General features: G+C 45.0%; 2 protein-coding genes across 10 annotated transcripts in view; one reads left to right on the forward strand and one right to left on the reverse strand.

Annotated features, from left to right (window-relative positions):
* The window catches only part of ARHGEF4 (Rho guanine nucleotide exchange factor 4), a 244,565-nt gene extending 242,187 nt beyond the window's left edge, over positions 1-2,378 (forward strand). For 4 of the 6 annotated variants that reach the window (XM_059052593.2, XM_067025775.1, XM_067025776.1 and 1 more), the window contains 2 exons: positions 590-667; positions 1,217-2,378. In XM_059052593.2, coding sequence (XP_058908576.1) covers positions 590-667; positions 1,217-1,368 — 230 coding nt within the window. In that variant the 3' untranslated portion in view covers positions 1,369-2,378. Of the gene's footprint in view, positions 1-589; positions 668-911 lie in introns of all 6 variants that reach the window. The other 2 variants (XM_067025774.1, XM_067025777.1) reach the window with 1 other exon arrangement.
* A 523-nt stretch (positions 2,379-2,901) lies between these two features.
* FAM168B (family with sequence similarity 168 member B) overlaps positions 2,902-26,702 on the reverse strand; it is a 47,839-nt gene continuing 24,038 nt past the window's right edge. For all 4 annotated transcript variants that reach the window (XM_067025779.1, XM_059052634.2, XM_067025780.1 and 1 more), the window contains exons 3-7: positions 24,847-24,930; positions 10,280-10,422; positions 9,970-10,147; positions 7,822-7,947; positions 2,902-7,370 (exon numbers count right to left, since the gene is read on the reverse strand). In XM_067025779.1, coding sequence (XP_066881880.1) covers positions 7,835-7,947; positions 9,970-10,147; positions 10,280-10,422; positions 24,847-24,930 — 518 coding nt within the window. In that variant the 3' untranslated portion in view covers positions 2,902-7,370; positions 7,822-7,834. The remainder of the gene's footprint in view (positions 7,371-7,821; positions 7,948-9,969; positions 10,148-10,279; positions 10,423-24,846; positions 24,931-26,702) is intronic.

Here is a 26,702-nt window from a genome sequence, read left to right on the forward strand (position 1 = left end):
GGCATGGCCGTGAGACTGAGGCCGCTCTCACACAGGCAGAACCTCGGGCTTTGGGGAGGCTCCGGGACGCGTCGTGCTTTCGGCCCCAGGAGCGGGTCGACCCCCTGACGCCCGCGACACACACACACACTCCATGGGGTGGGCAGTGGGAGGTGGGCGGGGCCTCCAGAAGCCTCCCTTGCCTCACGTGAGCACGGCATCTCCCCCCCGCATTCCCCTCCTGTCCCTGGGCCCCTGGCCATCACGGTGGGCGGTGACCAGGTCGGTTCTTGACCTGGCAAAGGAGCCGCCTCCACAGGGCCGATAAAGGACAGTGGGCACCAGCCACGTCGGTGAGCCGGGCAGGGTGAGCGACGGGGCAGGGCGACGAGGGAGGCCGCTGAGAGGCGCAGCAGGGCGTCCCCGCGGAACATGTCCTCCGCCCAGGCAGCCGAGCCAGGCTTGGTAGGGCAGGACGCTGAGCCGCCGAGTACCGGTGGCAGGGCCGGGTGCACAGAGGCTGCGCTGGTGCCGGGACAAGGGGACCGTGGCGGGGGGAGGACGGGATGAGGGAGGGCAGCTGTGGCTCTCATTTGTGGCCCCTTCTCAGGCTTCTCCATCACCCAGCTACAGAGGAAGCAGGCCATGCTGAACGCCAGCCAGCAGCAGGCTGCCGGGAAGCCCAAAGGTAAGCAGGTGGTGGGCCCGCCTCCACCCCCGGCAGCCCGGCCCAAAGCAGGGTCAGCTGGGCCTGGGTCTTCAGAGGTGCCCACTGCCCTTTGCAGGTTTGTGTTCCCAAAGGTTGGTGGTGAGGGACCGCTGGTGAGGAAGCCTGCTTGGGGACACGGTGGATATTCCTGCCCTCCAGCCCCGCCCCGTAGGCTCCCAGGAGTAGCACCGGTGCTGCCCGGTGCTATCTTTTCCTTCCCCAGGGAGGGCTGCTTCCTGGCAGCGGGCCTAGGCACCTCCTGGCAAGGAACTAACAGCCTATCCCTACAGAAACGTTCAACGCCCACCCAAGAGCAGCTCCAGGCCTCACGCCTTCCCACACCCCCTGGCCATGCCCCCTGCAGACCTCGGAGGGCAGCCCAGGCCCTTGGGTGTGGTCAGCCCCCGGGGGAACCAGGGTGGGTGTCTGAGGCAGCCTGGGGACGGCCCGCTCCCCCCCCCACAGGCTCTGCCCTGTGCCACCTGGCTCCCGACACACCTCCAACCCCTGCTCTCTTCCCCTGCCCAGCCCTTAGCCGGCCCTACTACCTGACACGCCAGAAGCACCCGGCCCTGCCCACCAGCCTGCCCCAGCAACAGGTCCTGGTGCTGGCAGAGCCCAAGCGGAAGCCATCCACCTTCTGGCACAGCATCAGCCGGCTGGCGCCCTTCCGCAAGTGAGCCCACGCCCCGCCCGATGGCTCCATCTGGACCTGCCCCGCCGGGCGGGCCTCCAGCTTTTCCTCCCCGAGGCTCACCACATCCGGCCTTCCTCTGCCTGTTATGCAAACTGGAGGTGGGAGGTGCTCAGTGCCCCAATTCCCGGTTTCCTCCCCACTACTGGGGCACTGGAGACGCTGGCTGGAGAGGCAGGCCCCCAGCACGTGAACCTCCTGCCACTCTCTGGGCCTGCGCGGGGCCTCCTGGGAGCCACAGCTTGGAACCACGTGTGAGAACGCCACTTTGGACCCTCTTCTCGGGACATCTAATCATTCCTCCTGCTCCTGGTTTCTCTGGGCAGGAGACGTCTCTGCCTTCGACCACCTGCGGAGCCAGGCTGTGTGCTCCTCTGCCCCCATTCTCCTTGCAGGCCCCCAGTTGGTGGACCAGGCAGCCTGCGTCCCTGGTGGGGGGGACCAGGAATTCTGCACACAAAAACATGTGGCCCAGAGCCCACCCGTCTTTGCTTCCCAGTCCCTCTCTAGACACTCCTGGCTGCTGGACACCCTCTCCTCACTTGTGATGTGTTGTTTATAGTGGAAAGAAAACCATAGTCAGCTGAATACTTCTGTCAGGGTTTGTGACCAGTCCATCTGTAGCTGTGGGGTGATTCCAGAACCTGGTTCCAGTATTTTTTGTTCAGATTTTGTTTTTCTAATGGTAGAGAAAAAGAATTGTTAGTGACACAGAAAGACTGCCTTACCCTAAGTGAGCGTGAGAAGCCATAAGGACTGAATTCTGTGGCCCAGCACCCAGGACTGACCCACCCAGAGGCTGGTGGGCACGTGGGATGGAAGGAAGCCCACATCCCAGAGGAGGGGCACCAGTGAGTGTGGCCAGGGCCTGGCTTGGGGCACGGAGCCGCCCCTGTGGCCCACGGGAATTCAGCAGTATGTACAGTCACTCTTGCACTATACCTTCTCCAAGCCAGAAACCACATTTAATTTCATAAAGAAACTTGTGAAAAATAACCTGGCTGCTGGCCCTTGTTTTCTGTTGGAGCCTGTGCATTTTCTTGTCCCCTCGCCACTTGTCTGCTTCTACCCCAGGCCTTTCCTAAGACTAGAGGAATGAGCTAGGCCCCAGGGCTTTGGTGGACAGAGGCTCAGCGCTTCAGAGAGGCTCAGGGTAACTGGGAGCTGTCTCAGCACCTCCCTGCCTGGCTGCTGCCAGTCAGTCTGTTTCGCTGAAGTGAGTTTGGGGGACAGGCAGTCCATAATCTTTCTGGGTCTCACCTTCCTCCTTGGTGAACTGGGGAAGGATGTGTCTTCCTCCCAGGAGGACCGAGGCCACAGGACCATAAGAGGAGGAACAAGGGTGGCTTCCCTCCCCTTCCCCACAACCTGCTACCCTCACACCCATACACACTGCCCAGGTCACTGGGGCTGAGCCTGAAAGCCCTGCATTTCCTAACTTAAGAGACACTACACCTTCCATCCAGGCCAAGCCACCTGGAGACAAAACCTATGGGGAAAAATCATGAAAATCACAGTATGCAACACAAGTCAATCTTTATTGAAAACTGCAGTATTAATACATAACAATTCTTGTTACAATAAACGTGCTTTTAAGAATTTTAAATCTGAGCTCATCTACTCATCAGATTGCATAAAAAATTAAAATAGTACGAATTTACACATAATGGAATTGGCTCAGGATGGGTGTTCCATTCCTTTGTATTGATTGACACCTTAAGTTCAATGCAGAGGTGAGGGGGGCCTTTGACACTGGAAGACAATGCTGATTTAAGTTTTAAAAAAGTACTATGAGAATGGTCTAAAAAAAAAAAAAAAACAGTATTCCAAAATCATTTTAAAAAAACAAACAATTTCTTAGTAACGGTGGCTCCCTGGGGTCTCTATTGAGTGGCCATCACAGTAACCCTGCCAGGAACACATGAGAGCTACCCTCAGGTCCAGCCCAATTAGTCTACCGACCACTGGTCTGCACGAGGACCTACAGGAGACCCCAACAGGGCTCAGGAGGCCAAGACAAGACACTTGTCATCTCCAACACACCAATCCTGAGAGCACAGCATCCCCTGAAGCTCACTGCAGGCTCCCTGCACAGAGATGGCCAGCCTCTCCTCCGTCTCCCTGTCCCAACTGACTTGACATTTGATCCCAGGGATTCAAATAAGATTACCCCAGAGGTTTTCTGTTCAAGTGAATAGGGTGGGGAAAGAGAAATCCTCTGAAACATGTAAGATCAACTCTGCAACTTTCTACCTGAAAAGATCAGACCCTCCTCTGCAGCGTGTCCTCTGCAGGCTCCTTTCAGAAAGCTCAGGCTGAGCAATAAACAGCTCAGGAGAAAAAAACACACCAACATGTGAAATGTGCTAGAGAGGAGAGTCACGCAGGCCACCCTTCCCCTATGCCAACCACTCCTCTCTAGAGACACACCCGTCCTTAGAAAGCACCAAGAGAAGAACCAGAAGCTGCCCCCCACCTCAAGCCCCACACCCTTAAGCCTGCCCTTGCACGGCCAGAGGAAGTCAGGCAGGCGGCCCGTCTGGGCAATGCCCAGGCTGGCAAGAACTGGGGTGTCCAGCCGTTAGCTGCCAGATAGGGAGAAGGTGGCCCAACTGGTCAGAGTAATACTGTTTCCAAATGTTTACAAAGGACAGGTGAAGAAGTGGGTTTCCTTAAAAAGCAGGCCCCAATACTGATGCATGTGGTGCCTGCCATCCTTTCTCCACCTGCTGGCAGGACAGCACTACCAGAGATTAGTACATGCCAAGCCCCAAGAATCTGTTTCCTCTTGTTTGAAGTGCCGATGCCAGCAGACGGAGCAAGGCGCTGCATACCCAGCCTGGGAAGGGCAGGGCGCGTACCAACCAGGTGTCCAGCCCACAGCTCAGGACCACACTCGGCTCCTGTAAATACTGCATTTGCATAGCACTCAACAGAGTCACATAATACAACTGGTAGGCCTAATAACCAACCCAATAAGAATGTTGAGAAAAGACTGAACACAAGAGACATAAAATATTCTGGAAGCGCTTCTGTGCTTGTCACCATGAATGGCCCTGGCCTGAATGCTGGCCTCAGTTCTCAAAGGCAGCAAGATGATGGGACCATCGCTCATCATGAAACGTCGTCACCCAGCCCAGATCCAAACAAGATTTCCCTCAGCAGAGAAACATACCTTCTAAACCTTAGGGGAAGGCTGTAGAATAAAATTTTCTAAAAATATCCATGATGATACCTATGTTTATAGGAATTAGTTCCTTTACTTGGCTGTCTCAACTTCTAAAATAACTGTAATTTAGCTGAAAGACTCTCAAATTAGGAATGTCACATATAAAAATTGCAAAATTTCTCTGAATGTTCTACTATTGTGCTTAGGATATCAAATTATGCAACTTTATAACAGAAGCTCTATTCCTTAGTTAATTTTACTAGAACTAAATGCTGCTAAAATTACAACATATGATAGTTTTATTACTATTCATTATATCCAGATTCTCACCTGCTAGACAAGATCTACCTTCCATATTTGATAGCTGATGCTGATAGTTTCAAAATTGAAAAGAGATCCACACAGATGTATTCCATAATGCAAAAGTATTTGATGAAGTCTCCCAACTCAACTTCACAAAATAGAAGTAAGATTTTTTTAGAAATTACGGGGGGGGGAAGTGTTTATAAAGCTGATGTAAATGGGGAGAAAACGAAACCCACTCTTTTCTTTCTCTTGAAAACACCATTTAATTCAGTGCTCGTGAAAATACTCATCCTGTGTGTGCCAAGTCTCAGGCAAGCTGGAAGAAACAGCCTATATAATTTCTCTTAACTTCCTCCTGAATTCAAATGAGTCCAACCCTTACAGGTAGTGGCGTGTGTGTGTCTGTGTATGCGCACACTGGGACGTTTAAAAAGCATATACTAATCTCTTATTTTCTCCTAACTTATTATGCTAAACTGGGGAAACCAACTTCTCTGTTCAGCCCCTGGAACCATTAGAACATACTGATATTACAAACCGTCCACTATACAGATGGAATTACCAACAAAGAGTTGAAGAAGTGGACACACTGTGCCTGGGGTAAACGGCTGCTACTCTCACACACACACACACACACACACACACACACAAATACACACAAACAAAGGTGGGTTAAGTGCTCTTGAAGCAATTTAAAGTACTTATCAGTAAACAACACTATGTTACAGACATTAGAAATAAATCTTGTTTACAATGATCCATGCAAAAATATTCCTAAAACTCTTATAAAATAAAATGTGAAAAAGAAAATTATGAAGAGTACTTACTATAAAAAATAAGGTTACCAAAGGCTCAGGGGTCAGGTATCCCACTCACTGTCCGGGGCTGAAGGCCACCCCAGTGCCGGAGCCCTGACCAGCTGCAGGAGCTGTAAGGAGAGTAAGGTGCCCTCCCCACCTGAGGCCCACAGCGCTTGGAACGACGAGGGGTGGAGCAGGGGCACCCCCACCCCTGACAGATGGCTGAAAGGGAACAGCCCTCACCCCCCCACCCCCTCTAACTTCATCTGAGGACAGACACACACACACACACCCCTATTGATACAAGTTGGGCACATTTAGGCAAAAAAAATTCTCTTGGTTTCTTATGTACAATATTCAGATTTTCAACACAAAATCCTTTCTGTAATAAGTTCTGGCAGGCAAACACGTTCTGACGCTGCCTGGCCCTTTGCTGTCCACACGTGCTTTGTGCTGAGTGTCCTCAGCCGCAAGAAGAGATGGCCAAAGGGGCTCACAGACAACAGGCGCCAGCCCTTCCCTCACACACCCCCACAGCCATCTCCACACAAGTCCCCATCAAGTGCATGGGCCGAAACACAGCCCTGCCTCTCTACAAGGAACAATCAATATCCAATAAAGTTCTGTTCCCTTTTAAAAGTTCTTAATATACGACTTTCTTCATAACACACAGCTGAATTAAGTCTTTGCCCTTCTTTTGGGAAGGAGAACAGCAATGCCTACATATATTTTCAGGTGACTCAGACATTTCCCCCGCCGGGGGGTGGGTGGGTGGGAAGGAATGATTTTTCTAAGCTAAATAAAGGAGAGGCCAATACCTCCTCCAAGTGTGGCTGGTTCTCTTTCACACATCTTCCATCCCAGGAAAATAATTTTGCTCTACATAGGACTTTCCCATTAAACATATAGAAAACATCATCTCTATCTGTAAGAGATTAGTAATGAAAATTTAGATGGCAGAGAAAATTGCTTTGCTGATACATAAACCACCTTGTGTCCCTAACTGGATGCATGGTAATCCCTAAGGACGTCCACATCACACTGACCCCACAAGCCTAAATGGAGAGAAAGCCATTAACCTGGCTGCACCCCAAGCAGCAGTGGTCTCCCCACACTCTCCCAAACCCTGCAACTCTCTCCCAGTGCAGTCTGCATAAAAGGAACAGATGGCTGGAAACTAGAAGTCCACGTTTCCAACTGGCAACCCACGTCAACCCCAAAAGGCTGAAGAATCATCAAAGAGATTTCAGATGCTCTATGAAGAAATTCACTTTAACACTTATAACTTTAAGACTCTGCATACATTACAACAGTGCATTAGTGATACAAGTTGTAAAATACTTTTCCATTCCTTTGGATTTTGCATACGATGGTTCTGCATCAGTCACTGTAGGTAGATTGAGCAAGCTTTGTTTTTGTTTGTCTTTTTTTAACATGCATTCAACTAGATATGATTCAGAACAGATTAACACTCCCTTTTTATCATTACAGTTAGCTAAAAAATTGCCTGGCAGCCCACCAAACAGGATTTGCTTTAAGACCAACCCACAGAGTCAGTTGGAGACTGAGGGTGCTGGGACCTGCTGGGCCGGCTGTAGTAGTGTTTAGCTAAGTGTCGAGAGCATTAAGAAGAAAGTCCTGGTTGGAGGCACAAGGCCTGCAGCACCAGCTGTGGAACCTCCATGATGTGACTGCACAGCTCCATCCGCACACCTGGGGGGTGGGGAGAAAGACGGACACGGTCACACACAGCTCCTCTGGCACCACTGCTCAGAAAAGGAGGCATTCAACTGGAGGAGGAGGAGGAAATCCACTAGGACAAGAAAGGGCAGCGGCAAGAGAGGCAACTGTGCTGGTTCCCACGGACCCCAGAGACTTCCAGTTACAACTGGAGTCCTACTTCCTGCAGGAGGCGGGCAGGAGACTAGAGCACAGCCCAGGTAAGGAACACAGTGCAGGGGGTGCACAGCAAGAACTCAATGGTTTCCTTCTTCTTTCCTCTGTAGAGTCCCAATAAGGACACAAATGTAAACGTTGCATTGCCTATGGATCATCAGGTAGCATTTTTCTTAGCAGTGTTTAAACTGACACAGATCTCCCGTTCTCCTCTTTAAAAACTGCACTTTAGTTCACAAGCTGGCCCTGGGCTTCACCAGTCACTTACGTTTGCAGGGTGATCACCACTGGGGGGGCACATAGCTGTAGGTGGGCGTTCCTGGGGCCCGATACGTGGGCACGGTGACGGGGTGGGGGGCGACAGGAGTCGGGGAGTGGGCAGTCAGCAAGGTACCTGGAAGGAAGAGCAGGCATCTCAGTGGAGGGCGGCGTCCCACCACTGCTCCCTCTTGCAGGGGAGCTCCCGCCCGACCCCCGTGGCAAGGCGGCAGGCAGGCAGACGGGAAGAGGGGATGGCTTTGACCCACAATGCTCTCAGAACTCTTGATTATATACAAGTCAAAGCTGTATAAACACAGCAAGCTTGCATGGAGAGCATGTCTGCAGAAGCCTTTGGGCCTCCCCTCCATACAAGCATACCGAATTATTTTTGCAGATGAGGTGATAAAAAGAAAACAAATATATTATTCGGCCTTAAAAAGGAAGGAAATTAGTCACATGCTACAACATGGATGAACCCTGAGGACATTATGCTCAGTGGAATAAGCCTGTCACAAAAAGACAAATTCCGCACGAGTCCACTTATATGAGGTCCCTAGAGGAGTCAAATGGATAGTGACAGAAAGGAGAATGGTGGTTGCCAGGGTCTGGGACAAGGTGGAAGGGGGAGCTGTTTAATGCGTACAGAGCTTCAGTCCTCCAGGACGAGAAAGTTCTGGAGATGTGACACAACAGTGTGGTAACACCACTGACCTGTACACTTGGAAATGGTTATGGTGGTAATAAATAACTGGAAGAGAGGGAGAGAGGGACGTGGAGGGAGAGTCCCAACTACATGAGCTTCTGAGTACCTTAAGCTAAGCATGTTTTCCCCGTAACTGCAGAAAACTCAGCTGTGTCCATTTATGGACAAGCACCACCTCAAACCTAACAGCCTCACCTGGCAGCCCTTCTCTCCTCCTCCTTCCTGCCTGCACCCACACCAGGGCCTGCCATCCCCTCCCTCCATGTGCCTCAAACACACAGTTTCTATCTGTGCCAGACTCTCCTCTGCCTTCACGGGTAAGTATGGGAAAACCAAATAAAATAGAGACTCTAAGCAGAAACACCCAATGGTATACTGAAACACCGTTCTCTCCTGACACATTTTCCGTATACTAAAGTCTAGGAAAACGAAGAGGGAACAATATATATATATATTTTTTAAAGACCCAGCCATGGGCAACCAAATGCATTGTGTGTACCGTACCTGGCCCCTCACCACAGACAATTCACATGCCCATAGGAGGTAACCTAATCCCTAGACATTCATTCAGTCAAGCCCTCACACACTCGAAGGTTCCATGGAGACAGGCCCATTCCTGCCACGGGTCTCTTCTCTCTGTGGCTTATTTTCCAGACCTAGGGGAAGCCTTGGGAAATAAAGTCAATGTACGCCAAAGGATTTCTACAGGCAGCTGTTATCTGTATGAACACAAGACCGGCTTCCCTAGATTCAGGAAAACATCCCCATTCAGACAACCTGGCCTGCACTGGTATCCCACACTAAAGGGAAGGATCAAGAGGGCCAGCCCCCCAGATCACAAAGTATCCCTCTCTGCCCAAGCGTTATGTGCTCACATTAGGAATCTGGCCACTCCTTGTCCCTACAGCCAAGTGACTCAGCTCACCAAAAAAAAAGTGGCCCCATCAAAAGTGGCCCCAGGGGCTTCCCTGGTGGCGCAGTGGTTGAGAATCCGCCTACCAATGCAGGAGACACGGGTTCGTGCCCCGGTCCGGGAAGATCCCACATGCCGCGGAGCGGCTGGGCCCGTGAGCCATGGCCGCTGAGCCTGCGCGTCCGGAGCCTGTGCTCCGCAACGGGAGAGGCCACAGCAGTGAGAGGCCCGCACACCACAAAAAAAAAAAAAAAGTGGTCCCATCAAATTTGGAGAGGGCTACTCAGTCATGGTCTATGGAAAAGATACTTGGTTCATGGTTCTAAACCCCACACTCCAGTCTCAACTGAAAGGAGAAGGAAGAGAAAGGAGGGGAGGTAAAGAAAAACATAACATGCCATTTCTTCCCCAAAGATCAGGTGTCCTTCCACACAACTCTAGCCATGATGTCAAAGCCAAGGGTCAGAGTACCGGTGAGCCCTCCCTCCCCCCAGCCCTCATGCCATCACGGAGCAGGCGGCCCAGGGCCCAGGACTCACCCGCTGACATGGCCATAGTGGTCCCCGCCACCATGCCCATGGTGACGCCGTTGCCTCTAGGCGGAGGGAGAGCAGCAGGGTACACTGTCGCCGGCATGCCGTTGGGCTGCACCACTGTGGTGTGGTGGATGACGTGAGGGGGTGCTGCATACAGGGGCTGGGGGTAGTACGTGCCTTGCTGGGGAAAGAAGAGAGACAAGGGCCACAGGGTCCCACACCCAGGGGGTCAGAGCCCTGAGGAACCGGCCCTTCCCACACGCACAGTGCCCAGTAGACCCCGTAAGACCCCCACAGCGCGCCCCAGGCCTACCTGTGCGTACGGGCTCTGCTGGGGGTAGGCACTTCGTACGGGGTACACAGCGGTCTGGTAGGGGTTGGGGGAGGAGGAGTATGGTGGCACCGCCCCGCTGGTGGGGGAACAGGACACTTTGTAAGGTGTGCCAGGAGTGTAACCTGAAACAAAGAAGCCCCAAAAAGCCTTAATTCAAACCCACACTCGGCCAGATACAGGGGACGGACCAAGTGTGCAGCGAGGAACGAGGCAGCGTGCCAGCCCTGAACCGCAGCCATATCTGACACCTCCACTGAGATCTGGCTTCACTGCTTAGACTTTATGTGCAAGTATTTTTGGGGGGGGGAGCGGGGGAGGAGAAAGTTCTACTGAGTGCATACTTACATAGGAACAGGAAAGAAACACGGGTCCTGTCGGAATTTAAATTAGCACACCCTTGCTGGGGCACAATTTGGCATTAAAAGTATGTATGACTTTTAACCCCACCATTCTACTTCTAGAAATTTGTTTTGAAGAAATAAGCATGGCACATAAAATGATGCTCAACATAGCTCGTCATCAGGGAAATGCAAATCAAAACCACTATTGCCTCACACCTGTGAGCATGGCTATGAATAAAAAGAACACAAATAACAAATGTCGGTGAAGCTGTGGAGGAAAGGGAATCCTCGTACACTGTTGGTAAGAACACAAATTGGTGTAGCCACTATGGAGAACAGTATGGAAGTTTCTCAAAAAACTACAAACAGAACTACCATATGACTCAGCAATTCCACTCCAGGGTATTTATCCCAAGAAAATGAAAACACTAATTTGACAAGATACATGCATCCCAATGTTCATAGCAGAATTATTTACAACTGTCAAGATATGAAAGCAACCAAAGTGTCCATCAACAGATAAAGATGATGTGGGAAACATACATACATAGGGGCGTGCATGGGAATGTTACTCAACCATAAAAAAAGAAGGAAATTTTGTCATTTGCAACATGGATGGACTTAGAGGGTATTATGCTAAATGAAATAAATCAGAAACAGACAAATACTGTATGATATCACTTATATGTAGAATCTAAAGAATACAACAAACTAGTGAATATAACAAAAAAGAAGCAGACTCACAGATATAGAGAACAAACCAGCGGTTCACTGGAGAGGGAAGGGAGGAGGGGGGCAACATAGGGGTAGGGGATTCAGAGGTACAAACTACAGGACATACACAAGGAATATAGCCAATATTTACAGTAACTATAAATGGAGTATAACCTTTAAAAATTGTGCATCATATAAAATACTGTACATCAACTATACTTCAATTAAAAAAGAAAAAAAGAAATAAGCATGGATTTGAACAAAGGCTGAACTGTAAGCATGCTCATCACAGTGTTGTTAATTACAGCAATAACAAAAGGAGAAACTTGTCAAACACTAGGGTTATGCTAAAAAGACTTCTGGGTCTAAGGTACAGCAGGCTGAACACATACTTTTGCCTTTGTCCCCACCCAAAATGACAATAAAGCAGATTAATAAATAAAAAGACACAAAGCCACACAGATCAAGAAGAGAAGAAAAGACATTTTAGAACCTAATCATTTTGGAATCTTTTAAAAAGTACAAGTGGAAAATAATTTAGCAGACTCAAAAAAGCTACTCTCAGCCAGCAGTGCAGAGGGTCAAGAAGCAGCCTGACACCTGGAAAGACCCTTCCCCCTAGACCTAGAAGCTGTCAGCACGTGTTGCCAGGAAGTGATGAAGGACCACGATCTGGAAGAGTGATTCAGAGTCTAACTGGTAAGCAGTAAGATGCCGGACTCCCCCTCCTGACTCCCCATTCCAACGGAGGAGTTTTTCTCCAGGGAGGTTAAGAGAGGGTCTCTGAATTGCCACGTTCATAGTTCACTGATTTATACAGACTAAACCACCAACAAACTGTGGTACAACCATACAACAAAATACTAATACTCAGCAACCAAAAGGATAGAACTGCGGATACACATAACATGGGATAAATCTCAAAAAAAAAAAAAAAGAAAAAAGAAAAAAGAAAAATACAACATGCAAAAGAAGTCAGACACAGTAACACCTGATATGAAACTCTAGGAAAGACCAACATAATCTACAGAGACAGAAAACCAATTAGTGGTGCCCAGGGGCCAGAGGGCATCTTTCACAGGAATGAAGTCACTTGACTGTTTGTGGTGTCACACATCTGTATACATGTCTAAACACACCAAACTGTGCACTTATAAAGGATAGCTTATATGCAAATTATACCTCAATAAAACTGCTTTCTAAAAAGTCTCATTTTTCATTCACTAGAACGGCTGACATGGCAGAATGCTCACACGAGTTCCATGGAACAATACAACTTCTCATAAAGCTACAAATATACTTCCCATAGGGCCCAACAATTCACTCATACTTTCCCTAGAAGAATGAAAACACTTCCACAATAGGACTTGTAAAAAATGTTCACCAATCTTACTCAGAATAGCCAAAAGATGGGAAATAATCCAAATGTTTATCAATAGGAAAATGGGTAAATTATGATGCATCCATATAAACACTACTCAGTATCAAAAGGCAAAAGCATGAATGAATCTCAAACCATGCTGACCTTTTAAAAGACACCAGACACAGAGCACACACTGCATGATCTCATTTTCAACACTTAAGTAAACCTAGCTATGGTGACAGAAGTCGGGGGGAGCGGGAGGGAGGTGTATGATTTGGAGAGAGTGAAAGAAAAGCCCAGGATGATAAAAGTGCTCATTATTTTGTTTTGGGTGGTGGTTACGCGAGTATGACAATTGTCAAGATCCATCCAAATGGGGCTTCCCTGGTGGCGCAGTGGTTGAGAGTCCGCCTGCCAATGCAGGGGACGCAGGTTCGTGCCCCGGTCCGGGAAGATCCCACGTGCCGCCGAGCAGCTGGGCCCGTGAGCCATGGTCGCTGAGCCTGCACGTCCGGAGCCTGTGCTCCACAACGGGAGAGGCCACAGCAGTGAGAGGCCCGTGTACCGCAAAAAAAAAAAAAAAAATCCATCCAAATGAATATTTAATATGTGGGTGATTTGCATAAATTATATCTCAAACTTAAAAATGAGCTGAGCTGAGTATTTAAAAAATTAAAAGTTTAAAAAATTTAAATCACTTTATTGAACTGTGTTTAGCGGTGTACTTATATTTTAATTTAAAAGAGAAAAAAAAGAATGAATGACTTCCAGGATATACACTAGTTTTTTTTAAACATCTTTATTGGAATATAATTGCTTTACAATGGTGTGTTAGTTTCTGCTTTATAACAAAGTGAATCAGCTATATGTATACATATATCCCCATAACCCCTCCCTCTTGCATCTCCCTCCCACCCCTCTAGGTGGTCACAAATCACGGAGCTGATCTCCCTGTGCTATGCGGCTGCTTCCCACTAGCTATCTATTTTACATTTGGTAGCGTATATATGTCCATGCCACTCTCTCATTTTGTCCCAGCTTACCCTTCCCCCTCCCTGTATCCTCAAGTCCACTCTCTATGTCTGCATCTTTATTCCTGTCCTGCCCCTAGGTTCTTTAGAACCAATTTTTTTCTTAGATTCTATATATATGTGTTAGCATACGGTATTTGTTTTTCCCTTTCTGACTTACTTCACTCTGTATGACAGACTCTAGGTCCATCCACCTCGCTACAAATAACTCAATTTCGTTTCTTTTTATGGCTGACTAATATTCCATTGTATATATGTGCCACATCATCTTTATCCATTCATCTGTTGATGGACACTTAGGTTGCTTCCATCTGCTGGCTATTGTAAATAGTGCTGCAATGAACATTGTGGTACACATTACTTTTTGAAATATGGTTTTCTCAGGGTATATGCCCAGTAGTGGGATTGCAGGGTCGTATGGTAGTTCTATTTGTAGTTTTTTAAGGAACCTCCATACTGTTCTCCACAGTGGCTGTATCAATTTACATTCCCACCAACAGATACACCAGTTTTAAATTATCCTTTTTTTTTGAACCACAAGTCTCCCTTTCCTCCAAGGGGCCGAGTCAGTCCTGGAGACCCACTGAGAACCGTCACGCACTTGGTGTGCCTGGGTTCACTAAGACCTTAAATGCCATGTTTCTCATTTATTCCCCAGACTGCCCCTCATGGTGTTCATGGTGAAGATGCTGGTAACGGTGCTAATGCCCCAAAGTCACACACAGCAGAGCAGGTGCTCAGACAAACCCAGATCCAGCAGCACTGAGCAATGACTCCTTTGCCCAAACCAGGTAATTCCCAAGCTCAGCTCGTATGTTTTAAGGAGAAAAGACCCTCAGAGGTTTCCCTATTTCTGTGTTTCAGAAAAAAAATTTTGTATTGAAGTATACTTGATTTGCAATATTGTGTTAGTTTCAGGTAGACAGCAAAATGATTCAATTATACACACACACACGGGTCGTTTTCATATTCTTTTCCATTATAGGTTATTCTAAGATATTAAATATACTTCCCTGTGCTATACAGTAAATTCTTATTACTTCTCTATTTGATGTATCTATTTGTATCTGTTAATCCCATACTCCTAATTTATCCCTCCCCTCTCCCTTTCCCCTTTGGCAGACTAAAGTTTGTATTCTATGTCTGTGAGTCTGCTTCTCTGTGAGTCTGTTTCTGCTTTGTATATAGATTTATTTGTATTATTTTTTAGATTCCACATATAAGTGACATCATATATTTGCCTTTCTCTGTATGATTTACTTCACTTAGTATAATATTCTCTAGGTCCATCCACATTGCTTCAAATAGTAATTATTTCATTCTTTTTTATGGCTGAGTAGCATTCCAACACACACACATATACCATGCCTTTTTAAACCAATCATCTGTTGATGGGCACTTGGGCTGTTTCCATGTCTTGGCTATCATAAATAGTGCTGCTATGAACACTGGGTAGCTTTTCGAATACGAGTTTTTATCTTTTCCGGATATATGATCAGGACTGGGATTGCTGGATTATATGGTAGCTCTCTTTTTAGTTTTTGTTTTATTTACTTATTTACTTATTTATTTATTGGCCACCTAGCGCAGTTTGCAGGATCTTAATTCTCTGACCAGGGACTGAACCCAGGGCCCTGGCAGTGAAAGCGCCGAGTCCTAAACACTGGACTGCCAGGGAATTCCCTATTTTTAGTTTTTTAAGGAACCGCCATACTGTTTTTCATAGCGGCTGCACAAATGTACATTCCCACCAGGTTTCCCTATATTATTTTGAAATTCATTAACTATTATGTAAGTAAAAACAATGCCAAAATTTGAAGACACCAAATTTCAATACCAGTTTGGGGCTGAAAGAGAGTAGAATAAAGAGTCTCAGTCTCAGGATTTGGAAAAGCAACATTAACGACAAGAGCAGTTAAGTCCCTCTCTCTAGCTGCTCATCTTCTAGTCTTTAAGAGGGACAGAAAAGGAAAGTGATGGTTTCACAGGTTTCACAGGTATATACATGTTAAAACCCATCAAATTGAAGCTTTAAATACGTGTACTTAATTGTACACCAATTATACCACAATAAGGTGGCAAAACATTTTCTTTAATTACAAAGAAAAAGGTAATTATGAAAGCCACTAATTTCTACCCCTGCACTGACACTCCCAGGAGACGGCTCAGTGATAGCTCCTAATTCCCCATAAATGACTGACTACATCAGAGGAGGAAATGAGGCACTGGTGCCTGGACATACTCGTGACCAGTCACAGTGATGGAAGCACTGCACCAGGGCAGAGTGCTGCCAACTGCCAGAGTGCATCACCAACATCCCATGCCATGCTTGGGGCCAACAGGGCCAACAAGTGCTAGACTTCAAACTTGAAAATCACATTCAGGGGCTTCCCTGGTGGCGCAGTGGTTGAGAGTCTGCCTGCCGATGCAGGGTACAAGGGTTCGTGCCCCGGTCCGGAAAGATCCCACATGCCGCTGAGCGGCTGGGCCCGTGAGCCATGGCCGCTGAGCCTGTGCGTCCGGAGCCTGCGCTCCGCAACGGAAGAGGCCACAACAGTGAGAGGCCCGCGTACCACAAAAAAAAAAAAAAAAAAAATTAAGAAAATCACATTCAGAATTTCTGGCGCTAGCCAGTTTTCATAGGTTAAAAAGAACCAACAAGGCCCCCCCTTTCTTCACTGTACAATGAAAAAACATCCATGACATAGATGAAACAACTGGTAATATAAATACTGATTGTAGTACTGATACTATTAAGTAATTATTGTTATTTTTTAGGTGCGATGATATATATTTTTTAATTCATCTTTTAATGATAATACTGAAAAACCGATGAATGTGATGTCTGAGATTGGTTTCAAAATAATATAGGGGAAAGTGACAGGAGTACAGATGGAAAAGATCAACTTTAAGCTATTAACTGGTAAGCCTAGGGCATGGGCAGGTAGACCCTGTACTGTGTACTTGTGTATACTTGTAACTGCTGAGGCTAGGGTGTGGGTAAGTGGCCATCATCCTGCTGTGTACTTATGTTATCTTTGTATTTCAAATTTTTCATAATAAAAAGTCTTTCAAAGTGTTTTATAAAGGTTAGGTAGATTTATGGATTAAAAGAGACAAGAGACGTAAGAAACTCAACTTTATAAAAAATTCAACATGTAAATTTTGAATAGATCCTATTTCCAAATCTTTTAAAAAAAATTTTGGGACAAATGGGCAAATTTAAATATGAACTATAAAATAAAATGAGAGAATTACTGCTTCTAAGTATGATAACGGTATCACGGTCATGCAGAAGAGCATCCTCATTGTGTTACATTGAGGGTCAAGCTGAAGCCCACAGGACAAGAGCCAAAGGCTATAACTCTGAATTCCTTCAAGAAAAAACCAAAAACAAACAACAAAACGTACACACACACTCATCTTTATATGGTAGATAAAGCACATATGGCAATATGATAACTGATGAATCTCGGTGCTGGATATTATGGACATTCACTACACTGTTCTCTCAATTTTTCTGTATATCTGAAACTGTTTTGTAGTAAATAAGGTGAAAAAATTATAATGCCTTCAGATGGTGACACACAACTGAGAGAGGAGCTAAGAAAACCTCCCAGGAAACAACAGTCATGCAGCAGCTAAAGGGACAAGGAAGGAAGCGGGCAGAGGTCCCCTGCTACTAGGAGATGAAGGTGAAAGATTTCTGAGCCTTTAAAAAGGCCATAAGCTAGGAGGGCGTGGCTCTTCAGCAATCTGATCTGAAAGATAACCTGGCAGCTAGGTACTAGCTGGAAGGGCAAATAAAGGTAAAGTATGCCAAAGTTCAATACATACAGCCAACCCTCTATAGAAAGTCATGGTTCTATAGGATAAAATGATTCAAAAAAGAATGAGAAGAGAAAGGAGAACCTGTCTGAGGAAGTGAAAACACACAAGCAATGCATTCATGACCTGAATGAAAAACTGGGAGAAAACAGAGCCTCTAAAAAAGCCATCAATATTCCTAATAAGAAAGTCCATGACAATTTTGTCACTGTTCAAACTGCAGAAAGAGCCTGGAGCTTGCACTGAAGAGAAGCTGGAAGCTGTCCACCGGAATAAGCTGCTAAGGACACGGTATGAAAGCAAAGTTAGGAAGATCTAAGCATACGCCTCTCCAGAGAGAGGCCCTCTGATTCAGAAGCACTCTTCTGGCCCACCACATCCATTGAAAAAAAGGTAAAGTCCCTTATTTACCACAGTCAATGATAGGCCAACCTACGATGTCGAGCTTTTCTTTTAAGGGAGGCTAGAGGCCTACTGTTGTAGAAATCCATCCAGCAGGCCTGAGGTCTCTTAATCATCTGAGATATCTTTTTTATAACACCTGCCTCATATGTACACTTTATTGAAGATAAAGAGATGACTCCAAGAAGGTACCACGTGTATGCGTTTGTCAGAATACAATGAATGGTATATTTAAAATGTGAGCATTTCATATATGTAAATTTCACCTAAAAACAAAACCTAAAAGAACTGTAAACAAATATTAACAATATGCCCACTGAAGTAGATGGGGAAAAGCGTCCTGACATCCACAACTTACTTCAAAACACATGAAAAAACAAGATGGACTGAAGGATGGATGGAGTAAAATGTTTAATTTTAAAAGTTGATTTTAGGGACTTCCCTAGTGGTCCAGTGGTAAAGAATCCGCCTTCCAATGCAGGGGACGTGGGTTCAACCCCTGGTTGGAGAACAAAGATCCCACATACTGCAGGGCAACTAAGCCTGTGCACCACAACTACTGAGCTCGTGCGCCTCAACGAGAGAGCCTGCGTGCCTCAAACTACAGAGCCCACGCACCCTGGAGCCCGCATGCCACAACTAGAGAGAAGCCCACGCACCACAACTAGGGAGAAGCCCGCATGCCACAACAAAGAGCCCACACACAACTAAGATCCTACGCAGCCAAAAAAATAAAGAAAATAAATTTTTTTTTAAGTTGATTTTTAAAACTTTAATTATAGACTCTTGGCAGTCCATATGGAGATGCTCACTGTGAATTTTTTTCAGCTTCTCTGTATGTTGGAAAAATAGTCACCCACTATTTCTAATTATAGTAACAATTTTTAATATATATTATCTTACTGCTTATTCTTGTAACTGTGAGCTATGTCCTGAACTCTTGAGAAAATTGATTTTGGTTTTTTGTATGGGCATGAATATTACATCACTTTCTATCCAACACTGAAGACAAACCAATTTCAAGGAGAGCAAACATGTCTCCCAGTCAATTAAAAACAACATGTGTATAGGCACTTTCCTTTTTGTTTTCTGTAACACCAGATCCACTGTCTCACACCAGAGAACCTAAACAGGAGTCTTACAAACTTAAAATTAAAAAATACATAAATAAACACACATACATCTCATAGTATCCAAAATAGACACTTTGTGAAATAATATTTTGGTCTGCCAACCATTCACCATGCAAAACCAAACACACTCATTGCTTGGTCTTTCAAAAACACTACCAGCTTTCCAGATGCTCCTTCCCTAAAGACCACTTATAAGGGTGCCACACAGACAATAAATACACTGGTCACAGCCTTCTTCCTCCTCACTCTCAGCAAACATGCATCACCGCAGGCTGACCTCCTCTCTGGGCAGAACTCATGCACAGGGCCACTGCTCTCAAACTGCTGTGAGGGGCCAGAAGCTTTTTACATCGGAATAGATCATTTTTCCCCAAAAGTACCGCGAACCACACAAATTTCATATAATAACTTTCTGAGTATAAGAAATTTATTTAGAAAATTTGGAAATTCAGAAACATATAGTATATGTGAGGAGGAACGACCTGCACCAAACACAGCATCACGAAATTTCAGAACCTGGAGACAGAACCACTACAGAGCACCAAAGAGAAGCCCAGCTCAGTCAACCAAGCATCAGAAAGGTACCGGCATTCTCAGCAGCAACAACGAAACTGGCAAACAGTTCGGCAATGTCCTCAAAATTCTGAGGAAAATAACTGCTAGCCTAAAATTCTATATCCAGACAGACTAACAATGAACTGTGAGTGCAGAATAAAATGTTTTCCGACATGAAAAAATCTCAAAACTGTGACTCTCCCATATTCTCCTGGGAGATTACTGAAAAAGATCCTCCACTAAAACCAGAGTAAACTAAGAAAGGAGACAAGGTATCAAGTGCAAGGGAAGAGAAGAGAACTCCCTGGGATAATGGAGGAGAACGACCCAGTGTAAGGCCCAGAGGACAAGCAGCCCAGGCCAGAGTAGGAGAGAGGGTTTCAAAAAGACATCACCAAGAAAAGAAAACACGAACACCTTACGTGGCCTAAAAGGCTGAGAAGAGACCCCATACCTGGGGGGAAGTTGAGGGTTTAATTAACTTTGTGGTTACAGAAATCTAATAAAAGACACTAGGTCCTGGGAAGAAAAACTAACTGCAGAAGAAAACAGCCACTCGTTCACAGCAGTGAGCAATGTTCACAGGGTCACAGTTAACAGGGGTAGGAAGGAAAACCAGGAATCTTTAAACTATGTGAATGTAAACCTTTAACTTAAGTGACAGAGAGAAACAGAGGCCATGACCCCACAACCTGTTAACACACTAATGTTCTTCTCTCCTGTGTGGCTGCCGTAAGTGAAACTTTTAAACAAACCTGGGATCTTACTTCATGGACATAATTCTGAGCTTAAAAAGAAAGAAAGTGGCACATCGTAAAGCATTTCCACTTACTAAACATCCCTCATACACAAGTAATAAGACCAGTTAAACACTGAAATAAACCAACAGTTTAATCGAACCATTACTTTACTAGATATATCTGCACGTATACATAAATATTCGCATAACTGATTACTCTCATTTTTAAGCTTCTTTCTATTATATTGCCAAACTGTCCTCCAAAAATGTTTCCCCAATTTATCCACCATCCAGTCATGCATGGCAGCAACCACAGAAGCCTTTCCATCACTCTTAGCAACGTTCTCATCTTTTAAAAATACGTGCCAATGTATAATATCTAAATCACCTCTTACACAGAGCTTACTACAAAGAACTGAATGTTTTCTTGATGATTTCAGATGATCAATGCAAATATTAGTTACAGATACTCCTGGCTATAAATGGGAATAGAACAGAAGCCTGAACGTGCATCCTTGGTGCCTTGGGAGCTTGATAGCGTGCTTGCAGCTAGAATCCTCAAATAACACAGCTGAGGAGATATAATGATTCGTTAAACAAAATGCCAAAAATGAAACGTCTTTCCCAGGAGTGACAGAGTCAGGATTTGAGCCACATCTTGCTAATGCTACAGCCCAAACTCGTTCCAATATATTGTTCTGATTCCAAAAAAGACAGCCCTCTCTGGTCACACATGTACTCAGCCTACTAGGCTTGTTCATGAGGATAAAATGAATACCACCTCCATTTCCAGATTCTGAGTAATGGACTCTTTCACCAAAAGACACGACATCTCCTCACAAGGTTCTCTAAAACCTCCCTATGTCACACTTGTAAGAGCTAAGAAATAAGCAGTGTTAGGGTTGTAAAAGTGCTTTAAAAGCCACATACACAACCCCTATACTATACATCAGCTTTGTCTGAAAATCTGGTGGTGAGAGAACCAGAACATTGAGAAAGCAGCAGACATGGAGAAAAATTTTGTTTAATATTTCTGTAGTGACAATTTTGGCTTACTCATCACATAAGAAAAAAAGCCCACTGAAAAAGGAAATTTAAAAATTCAAGCTATGAAAAATGCTGAAGATCCCAAAAAAGGAAGGGAGCACAGCTGTAGCCTAGACTCAGATCAGGTGGCTGCAAGCACTTGCGTGACACCGGCAGGACCTTCCAAGTGCCTTTTATCTTTTTCATTCCTAAATTTCACATACATCTTTATTCCCAGCTTCTAAAAATCTGAAGATCTGGCAATGCTGGGCCAGCAGTGTGGGAGCCAACAACTATCCAGCACCCATCAGTGGACACCCCTTTCAACAAGGCAGGCCCTCTTGGCAGCCACCGTTCCCACCAAGACCACTACTCCCACCTGCCTGCCCCAGCTTCTGGGTTAGAGGAACAGCTTGAGAACAGTCTTGGAAAAGAGGCAAGAAAGAGCCCATCTCCCTACAAGAAAGGAAACACGCAAGAGAAGAGGAATGGCACCTGCTCTACAGGTTGGCCAGAGGAGGAAGCTATCAGACACCAGCACCAGCCCACTAAACACCAAACCTTCCCTTCAGGGGAGCACTTCACACCCTGGGCAAGGAAAACGGCTTCACCAGCCTCAAATAAACCTGAGGCTCTTTTTGTAAAAGAATAAGAAAGTTGGAAGCTTTCAGTACATTTTTACATCAATTTGTACTCCACAGAAAAAATGAGTACAAGTGAGCTATGCTGGAGAATTCTAGAACACTGACATTTTATTGTGGTCTGCAGCATGATCACATACAGTAAAAAACAACTAAAACGCAAACATCAACTTCAATCCATTCCTACCACCATATAGAAAAATTAATCCAAAATGGGTCATAAACCTAAATGCAAAACCTAAAATTATAAAACTTCTAGGAGAAAACCTTTGTGATGCTGGGTTAGCAAAGGTTTCTTAGAAACGACACCAAAACCGTGATTTATAAAAGAACAAGATGATAAAGTGAACTTCATTAAATTTTAAAACTCTTGATCTTTTAAAGACACTGTGAAGAGCCACAGACTATGAAAGTATATTTGCAAATCATATATCTAATAAAGAACTCTCAAACCCAACAATAAGAAAACAAACTTAAAAACTGACAGGTAGAAAAAGATGTATACAAACACTTAACCAAAGACACACAAGTGGCAAACAGGCACATGAAAAGATGTTCAACATTATTAGTCATTAGATAAGTTCAAATTAAAACTACAGTAAGAAATCACTACATATTCACTAGCATGGCTAAAATTAAAAAGAATTACTATATCAAGTATTAGCAAAGATATAAAGGAACCTGAACTCTCCTCCACCGCACAACTCCTTTGGAAGACAGTGTGGGAGCTTCTTACAAAGTTAAACATATGCCTGCCTTAAGAGCCAGCTGCTCTACTCCTCTGTATTTACTCAAGAGAAATGAAAAGGTATGTCCACATGAAGAATGTACACAAGTATTCACAGCGGTTTCATGCGTAACAGCCTCAGACCGCAGACAGTCCCAGTGTTCATCGACCAGTGAAGGGATAAGCAATTTGTGCTATTTCTGTACAATGCAATACTACCCAACAATAATTAATAAGAAACGAACTACTGATACACACTACAACATGGATGTCAAAAATTATCCTGAATGAAAGCCAGTCCCCAAAAAGGACATTCAATATGATTCACTTATACAAAATTTTAGAAACTACAAACGATCTGTAGTGAGAGAACACAGATGAGTGACTTCCTGGAGCCTAGGTGAGGTCACAAGGGGCAGGAGAAGACTTCTGGGGATGAGGGATATGTTCATGCTAGACTGAGAAGGTGGCATACATCAGATCAAGTACCCTTTAAATATATGCAGTTTACTGAATGTCATTCAGACCTTCAGAGAGCTGTTTTTAAAAAGTTAAACAAGGGCTTCCCTGGTGGCGCAGTGGTTGAGAATCCGCCTGCCGATGCAGGAGACACGGGTTCGTGCCCTGGTCCGGGAAGATCCCACATGCCGCGAAGCAACTAAGCCCATGAGCCATGGCCGCTAGGCCTGCGTGTCCGGAGCCTGTGCTCCGCAACGGGAGAGGCCACAACAGTGAGAGGCCCGCTTACCGCAAAAAAAAAAAAAAAAAAAAAAAAAGTTAAACAAGATGAGATGTTTCACAAAAGGAGATGGTGGTGCCATTTGGCCCTTAAATAATCTAGTGAGTAATAACATAATACGGCTTGTCTCAGGGAAGGGATATTCCATAACAGATCCCAAAAGATGGCACAAAGTAGCAGGTTCTCTAGTTCTTGGGAGAGAAAGAGTGTGAATAAAAGCTATGCAAAAACAAAACAAAATCTCTTTTGGAAAGAACAGGTCGATGTGTCAAAGAGCTAGGGATTTAAAATTGGGACTCTAGGATTCACTGTGTCTTAGTCATGGGAAACCTTCATACTGCAAACATTACCCTGGTGTAAGTTCAGGGAACGTGAAGGCAAAGAGAGAAAGCTTGGGAGCAGGAAGACGAAGCTAAGAAGGTCTTTCTCTGGGCGTGAGCTATAGGGTGAACAAAGGCAGTCAGCGTGGGAATGGAATGGGAGTCATGGACAGAAGGGCCACAGAAGGAAGGAAGAATTTTATGATTATCAAATTGGAAGAACTCAGGAAAAGGACACTGCTGCTGTCTCCTCTCCTGTCAAGTTAACTATGTGAGGCTAGGGGTTCTGAGGGACAAAGAAGCACCCCAGCAGACCCGTGAGGCTGAGCCTTCAGGTCAGAGTGTAGGCCACCACTGCTGCAGCAGAATCACAAAGTCCACCCTGAGTGAATAAATCCTGGAATGAGCCAACACCAAAATGCAGGCTCAAAGAGGAAAGTCCCGTTAAAAAAAACTGTCTTTACAAGGACCAGACCCAAACAAATTCCACTTTCAATTGTACCACTGATTTCTAAAATCAGAAACTATCCTCATGCACCTTGCACAGAAAATAAGACTTTCTTTTAAAGCCATAATCAAGGTGCTCAAGTTCTAGAGAGAAATCAGTTATCTCTAAAAATGTTAGCAACATGGAAATTCTACTTATTAACATGGCAATATGATCTTTAGTTTCTAATAATCAACACTATTTCATAAATACATACATGTTCTGGCACAACTAGTTACCTGTAAAAAGCTATGATTGGAATGAAGATCCATGTTGTGGAAGGACGCCATAAATGCAATATATTGATACAAAGCTTTATGTGCAATAAGAATTAAGCTTTTATTGTACTTACTAAGAAGCCTAATTTTATGAACCAATAAATCAATTCAACCCCAAATCCCAATTCTATAATCGCCCTTCTCAAAATCCATCCACTTGACATTCTCCCCCAGCAACATGGACAAAGCACTTTTGCCACCCAGTACATACGGCCTGCATACCTGTTTGGAAAGTAGGATTCGCTCCAGGGTACATGTTGGGGGAATAGGCAGGAGCTGCTGCTGCATAGCCCATGGGGAAACCAGCTGGAGAAAAACAAAGAACAATGTGATTTTAAAACCAGGGCTCCCACAGTCCCAGCTGTCCTCAGCTTCTTTACCACAACTCCCAGACTGACTTCAGGAGCCCAACAGTGCTATGGGTGCTGAGCAGGTGGTCTCCACTTGTCTCCTCTCCTCAGAGCTGTGATGGGTCACAATCCTAAACACGTCTTTTAAACCTAAGAATATAAATGCTTACAACTTTCTACAATTAAAAAAATTTATTTGACAGAACCTGAATTAGAATGAAGTAAAAAAAAAAACCCTAAGCTGAAGTCAGGAAACTCCCAATTCTTCTGGCAATTTTATTTTCGATTCTAATCACCTAATTTATTACTTAGCAAGAGTAATGAGAGTTGCGAGCTTCACATGCTAAACGGGCTCTAACCAGCACCATACACAAATGGAACTGGGAAAAATCCAATCACACATTCCGTTTGCAAGCAACCTGACCTTTATTAACACAAATGAGGAATCCTTAATAAGACTGAACTACAACAACTAACTGATCACGTGAACACAACAGAAACATCAAGAAAGATGTAGTGTTTCAGTCAAAACCAGAGTGGCCTCAGTTATTCGCTCCAGGTCCCTCACAGCTCAGCTGGATCCACTTACCACGTGACGATGGGGCCTTAAAGAGCCTTCTCTACGTTCAGGGCACAGAGCCAAGATGACCCAGGTTTGCTAGTCTTTACTACTGACACAACTGGTTGTGAGAAGCTGTAATCCCTCCAGAGAATTCTAATCTGCAGGGTTCCAAATCAACACGGTTGGGAACCCCCGTTCCCTCCCCTCCTGTCCCTCTTCCCAGTCACAGCACTGTCCTCCTGAAAACGCCCCTTGCCGAGTATCTCCTCCAACACCGACTCTACCTCCTTTCTGGCAGGCAGGGTCTGGCAAGCTAAAAATTACACTGCCCAGACTCCCCCTCTTGCACGAGACTGGAAGTGATCCCAAATCCCAATCACTTCATAAAAACAAAAACTTAAATACCACTAGCTGCGTAAAAAAGACTTAGCTTTTTACAAGAAATATACTTGCAAATTATTTAGACAAAGGGCAAATACACTTAATATATAAATAACTTTTAAAGTAAAAAAAAACGAAAACCCAAAAGAAAAAAAAACAATGGAAGACATGGACAGAGAGAACTGCCAACTACCATTTCTAACTTCAGGCTGGCACAAATCCAAAAGCTGAGGACACGCTTTCTTGGCAAGGTGGTGGGGTAAACAACAGTCTCACACCCTTCTGGTAGGACTGCAAAGCAGTAAAAATCCTACGCAAGAAGGGAAATTGGCAGTACCTTTAAAATTACATCTGCTTTAGAAGATGTGGTATACCTACAACGGAGTATTACTCAGCCATTAAAAAGAATGAAATAATGCCATTTACAGCAGCATGGATGTACCTGGAGATTATCATACTAAGTGAAGTAAATCAGACAGAGAAAGACAAATATCATGTGGTATCGCTTATATGTGGAATCTTAAAAAAAAAAGATACAAATGAACTTACTTACAAAACAGAAACAGACTCACAGACTTCGAGAAAGAACTTAGGGTTGCCAAGGGGTAAGGGTGGGGGGAGGGATAGATTGGGAGTTTGGGATTGACACGTACACGCTGCTATATTTAAAATAGATAAGCAACAAGGACCTACTGTATAGTATAGGGAACTCTGCTCAATATTCTGTAATAACCTAAATGGGAAAAGAATTTGAGAAAGAATAGATACATGTATATGTATAAGTG

The sequence above is a fragment of the Kogia breviceps genome, chromosome 2 (genome assembly GCF_026419965.1).
Source record: "Kogia breviceps isolate mKogBre1 chromosome 2, mKogBre1 haplotype 1, whole genome shotgun sequence".
Classification (NCBI taxonomy): Eukaryota; Metazoa; Chordata; class Mammalia; order Artiodactyla; family Physeteridae; genus Kogia; species Kogia breviceps.